General features: G+C 31.3%; 1 protein-coding gene across 1 annotated transcript; it reads right to left on the bottom strand.

Moving 5' to 3' along the window:
- Positions 1–1,237: 1,237 nt before the first annotated feature.
- Positions 1,238–5,964, bottom strand: LOC132547156 (receptor-type tyrosine-protein phosphatase alpha-like; the record flags this gene model as incomplete). Its single annotated transcript, XM_060210911.1, has 6 exons — positions 1,238–2,534; positions 3,208–3,343; positions 3,902–4,059; positions 4,576–4,701; positions 5,523–5,654; positions 5,891–5,964. Coding segments are annotated over 6 exons (713 nt in total), but the record flags the coding sequence as incomplete, so codon positions are not given.
- Positions 5,965–6,407: the final 443 nt, after the last annotated feature.

Raw genomic sequence — 6,407 nt, 5'->3', positions numbered from 1 at the left:
GCCTCCGGATTGTTGATTCTAATGAACAACGTAAACACAAGTAATGTCAATTGTATGTAGAGAGATTAAGATTTTTTGGCATGCGCTACTGTACAAAGGTATCGTTTTGTTTAAAACTTTAAATTTGAATGTAATTACAAAGACCAATAATGTAGTACAGACTTTAAGATATATTTGTCTATGCACTACATACACATATAAGTTAAATGGTCATTTATCCTGTCATCCTTAAGACTGAGAATGTCGATATATCAAGCAATACAAAAGGAAATCTGAATTCACTGAAATACAATACAGATTTTTTCAGTATTATTATGTCATTTCTTGATTTTATCATTTTCATGTGTCAAAAATCCTTACTTGGACCGTTTTGAAATTTTGAAATAGTTAATTCTTTGATATGATTAGTTTCTTGTCTGTGCTCGACCAATCCCGTCATTTGTTAAAATGTTGTCAATAATGATACATATGTTACTCGACACAGCAGAGAAAAATCGTGATCCGGGCAATTTTAGCCGGCAACGAAGATTATTAGGTTATCAAGGGTCTACTGTATTCGATAAAGACCAATGCTAATATGTTATTCATTGCTTAGAAGAAGAAAGAATTAACACAATATCAATAATTTGTCCATCCGAAGTATAAAAGAGACAGTCTGAAATCGGACACTCTTGTAATATCTTGAGTTAAAGATGTGCTTGATAGTTCTGATCATTAATATGAACCTACGATATTTTTAAAGCAAATGTAATCTTTGAAATAGGAGAGAATCCCTTACATTATTTTCAAAGAAGACATTTGAAGGAAATATAAGACGACACATAACAGACAGCCAATTCAACATGGCTTAAAGTCATATACATTTCGTACCGTAGCCAGTAAAAATAACACATTCATCAAAAGTAAAGAAAATTCAGACATATTAACAGAAATGAAGCTTAACATTGACACATCTATAAAATACATGGTGAATGAAATATTGTCACATAAGGCATCTAGATTTGATATAAAGTAATAAAAAAAACTTAGTCTAGAAGTTTGTTTACATGTCTCAAGCAATGCATAATGACAAAAAACAAAAAAAACAAAACAAAAAAGAAAAAAAAAGTTTTCAAACATTCGAATGTTAACAGCATGAATTTAAACAAATATTCTTAGCAAAATATTGAATAATAATCTATCTGATCGCATTATATCACTTAAAACGATTATAATACAGAAATGACAAATATGGACTTGTTACCATAAATCATATGAGTTGTGTGATATATAGGTATTTAATTTTTTACATAATCTTTATCTATGTGTATATTTACAAAGGAAACTTGTTCTCTAGCAGTGTAGTAATAATCAAATCTCAAATGGTATATTCGTTCGTATGTATGTTTGTATGTATATTAAAGAATTAGTATACAAGCAACAATGAAAAATGTGAGACTCTAACTTGAAATAATATTACTACTTCGATTGTTACTTTTTCATCAGTCATCAGTAACCTTTAAAAACTATCGTTTAGGTTATTGTAACATAACATTTGCATGAAATTAATGTTATGCAAATTTATTTCATCAAATGCTGAAAGTTCTAAGCACCTGTGTATAAATCCAATGTAAATTATTCAAGTTGTGATCAAAATGTAATTTTGGAAATATAAAACCATGTGACTCATTTTCATCCCGTTTTCATTGCCTCTGTATGTGGCGACCACGTAATTCTAAATTTTAGTTCACCTTCGGCCTTAGAACGTTTCTGCAAATTTGTTTTAGGGGTTTTGGAGAAGTCGAAAATGTCAATTGATTACAGACGAATTACCCATGACAAACGACAGTGACCAAAAGGCAACTGCACAGTCAACTAAGACGAAATTTCAGGTGACCGGAAAATAGGCTAAATAATAGCAATATAATATTACTAACCAAGGAAACATTTTGCTGAGTAATTTCTGTTAAATTTTGATATTACTAGTGAACAGATTACAGCTCAATTCAATGTAAAAAGTCTGTATTCATTGTTGCATACACGAAATCGTTAAGAGACCACTAATGATTGTTACTGACAGAAAAATATTGATAATAACATATTTCATGTTTGATTGAAAGACCAAAAGAGGCATAACAGCACTAGTTCCATTAGTCCTACTTTAGGTTCAGTATCAGATATACAAATGTATATTTTAGTACCTTGCAATACAGTTATTACTGTATATAATTATTATAGAATACCATTGCAAAACTGTAGAAGTTGAATTATGAACATTGAATACCATTTTTCTATCAAGTCTGTTGATAATGATACGAATATTTTTTATTCCATACTTGTAGCGGGGAAATGTCAATGTTGCTGATATGAGCATGTTTCTCTATCTAAATGTAGAAAATGCTGTCAGTTTGATTGGTTTTTACATTGCACTGTGGCTTAAAGACGCGACTGCAATTTTAATCTGTGGCCTAGGATGATGGTCCTTCGTAGTTTTGGTATTCTGACAACGCATCGAAGTGTACCTTTACTTCTCGATTGCACATGACGTAACTCTCCTGTAAAATGGATATTGATAAGTCAGATTAGAATAAAAGCAGTAAAACAGCATAGAGAATACAGACACAACAACAATATCAAAGTCAATGAATCTAAGGCAAAATATGAACAATGCAATGCACAGAGACTCCGCACAAGAATGAAACCAGGTGTTCCGGAGGAACGTATGTGGAGCAATGTATGCGATTCGCTTGTTACACGATAATTACACAAGTGAGATAGAGTGCGTTACGGTTATTTTTCAAATCCAATATTGCGCTGTATCAGGTTTGTATATTGTTATTCATTGTTATTAAAGAATTGCATGTCCGTGGAAATACACAAAGAGTCTTGATTTTTGTATTTCACACTAAGAAGTTTTTAAAAAAATATTTTGTTCTGAAATTAAGAAACACATGAAGAAGATTTAACACAAGAAAATATGAAATACATAATGACTACGCCTGATGAAACTAATGATGTCCGCGTGGTTTTCAACACTCTTCGGGAATTAATTGATTTTCAGCAATAACTTAAATATATCTATTAAAGACAATTCACAAAAATCAATAGTAAATATATATTGTTCCGATATTTATCATTTCTATGGGGTCCACCATTCACTAGAACACCTTATTGAAATATTCAAATGACAAACTAACGTGCAGATATGATTAAAGAAGTGCAACTCACATAGGTACTGATGAAAGATGGGCGTCGCAACTGAAGCTGTCTCACCACCTGAATCAGACTGACTTGCTGGTTAAGGTTGATATTTTCAATAGCATTTGCAACAGTGCAAAATATCCCACATTTTGAAGACCCGTCCCTGAAATATAAACAGAACATTTCCATTACATGTTCAGACGCGAAATTGGGATAATAAATTGTTAAACCAACAGTTTCTTTTGGAATATTACAGATTAATTTTAAATATCATTACCTTGATATTCATAATCTTATATTTAATAATAGACCTAATGATGTATATTGCTTATGGACATCTTTTAGTCCATGTCCCTTCAACGTTTTACTTTTTACTTTGGAATTTTACATTTTACATAAACGAAATCTAGAATTGTAACTTTCCAGTTGGTAAAATAATTCACACTAGAACAATGAATATCATTAATTCGTCTAGATCTTCTCATTATAAAACAAGAGAATCAACATAAAATATTCTTAATCTAATATTTGATAATAATGAATATTAAGTAATTAGGAGAAATTGATAGATCTGAAATAGATCTGAGACTCCGACAAATGAAATAATGTAGGAATTTTTATTTGTTTTTACAAGTATATATTGACTTCCGTGGAACTGAAAAAGCATCAATGAAATACAATAACTATAGAAAATGACCGATCAGCATAACGTTACACAAACCTGCAAACGACAGTGACAGGACCGCCGGAAGTAAAGTTTCTCTGGCATTCATGTACTGCGTACGCAATCTCTGTGACGCGCCCCTCGGCACACTTTTGCTGATCCTGGGGCCAGTTACAAACTCGGAATATCTTGATTTTGTGTGAAGCATCATCTCCCTGCAAAATATTTTCATAAAATAATAATGTTTTCCTTTTTTAAAAATGATTGATGTAATACACAATCAAACGGTGATTTCATCTCGGCAGATATAACAAAACGCCAATCATGTGGATGCAATCAAAATAAATTTTGCATTAGGTAAAATTTTGATGTTTTATTTGGAAGCATTTCTATAACGATATTTTAACAAATCTTAATCTAAATCTACTTAAGATATTTAGATGAACCCTTAAATGCTATGTAAATGGTAGTCGATGACGGATACGTTTACCAGATTATCGCCCTCCAACCTCACTTACTTCCTGTAGGTTTTCTATATTTCTCATTCTAATGTACACTTTTTAACAAACATTCAGCTAAAATGCCATCTTGTATACATTAACACAAAAATATGTTATCAAAAACGAACATAATATAAGTTGGAAAACTTAGTCCAAATTCAATTATATGTATTCGGTACAATTGAACACGTTTAGGTATAAAATACAATTACAGGTGTAACGCCAACCTACCATTTTAGAGAGGCAGACTTCTGTCATCGCTACAGAACTCTCAGTTCGGGAGTTACCAGATATTTGTACAGTAAAATTCCCTGCTGTTATTTCTGATTCTTCCTGTGATGGCATCAGTTTTGGATCCTTTGTAAAAAAATATCAAGAGGTATAGATTTACAAATGAATTTGACAAGATAAAACACATATGAATTGAATTATTTAATATAAATCTTTTGATCTTTAATGCAAGATTTATCATTTTGCTATTATTTTGGAAAACTGCGATGAAACTGAAGCATCGCATGATTATGGTTAGATAGAGCTTGTCAATAACGTTTCATAAATGTGTTATTGTTTGTGTAAGTATAGCTCACACTTCTTTCTACCCCCTCCCCCCAAAAAAGAAATTAGATATAAATATACAATAGATAAAAAATAGGGTGTGCAACGACCAAACAATCGAGCAATGTGTTTAAGCTTATAAAGATATCAATATCACTCTGTTCTTTAATTTAGGAGAGTGGACTACTATACACATTGTTTATTCATCAGAATAGAAAATAGAAACAAAGAAGCCCTTAACTATTACAGACCAAGGTCATCCTATAATGATATCAAATCGAAAGAATTTGTGTAGAAAATAAACAAAGACAGTTCCATTTCTAAATGTTCGATACAATTTTTGATCCACAGCATATCAATAGATATAATATATATTCGATATTATTGTTGAAGTTCACTCAACGGATTTGCTTATCCCCTGGCACCGTCGCTTACGTAAGGAACTGAATTTTATTAATGTTATATATCGTCGTATTTTCGATTGCTTCTTCCACAAATTTGTTTGTTTCATGATTTAAACTTTGCCATATTAGATACATACACAATGTATAACAGCGGAATAATATATTTTTTTTATTTTTAGATTTCTGAAATTCTGTACGAAAATTTAGATATCAACTGACATTGGTATCAGCATCGCTATCCAGGATAGCAATAGCCATAGATTTGTAGTCGTAAATCATCGTCCAAAAGTCATCAGCAGTGTGCAGGAGGGGCCATTGAGTGACTATATATCCATCATAGCTCTGGAGACTCTGTAATAATGTATTCGGATATGAAAACTAAATATATGACAACAATTAGATTGTTCATATAGAGAAATAAAAATGGTACCATATAATTAATTAATTTTTAAAGAAAACGATTCAAATCAGATCTTCAGAATCAGCTGATGTTGCTATTGGTTGGTCTCGCAAATTGAGTGATTACATATTTTATTACGTAACTTTTAGCTTTTTAATTTTAGGAAATATTTAGATATAATTTTTACCGGAACGAACACTGCATTGATGTAGTCGGTCTTGCTTGCAGGTTGTGATGATAAAATAGGACGATACGAACGACCTGTAATCAGAGTTGTTTTGATTAAATAGGTAAATCTTGATAGCTATGGGTTCATTTCAAGTGTTAATTATCTAGTATATATTACCAGCTCAAGAAAATTAGCATACCATAATGTAGATATTTTCTGTAAGTTTTTTTTTTCAATTATTTTGGTTTAATTTCACTTTCAGATATATTGATCGCGTCTTGTCTTTACGTAACAAGACATTTATTGACCACGAACATCATATAAACCCACCAGAATATGGAAATCAGAGACACTACATACTCTTCTACAACAGCTGCTTATTTCAATTTTTTCCTTCACCGAAACCAACATGGACAGATTTCCATCAAGCTGTATGATAAACGTGATGATTTCAAATTCCGTATTGTGAATTTTCCATTTATGGCTAGCTATATCCTAGCATCTCTTGATATTCAAAGGTCTGTTCCCATTGTCA

Source organism: Ylistrum balloti, unplaced genomic scaffold (assembly GCF_031769215.1).
Source record: "Ylistrum balloti isolate Yb309-2 unplaced genomic scaffold, AGI_CSIRO_Ybal_v1 Utg369936, whole genome shotgun sequence".
NCBI classification, from domain to species: Eukaryota; Metazoa; Mollusca; class Bivalvia; order Pectinida; family Pectinidae; genus Ylistrum; species Ylistrum balloti.
This window is presented reverse-complemented; position numbering and strand designations above follow the sequence as displayed.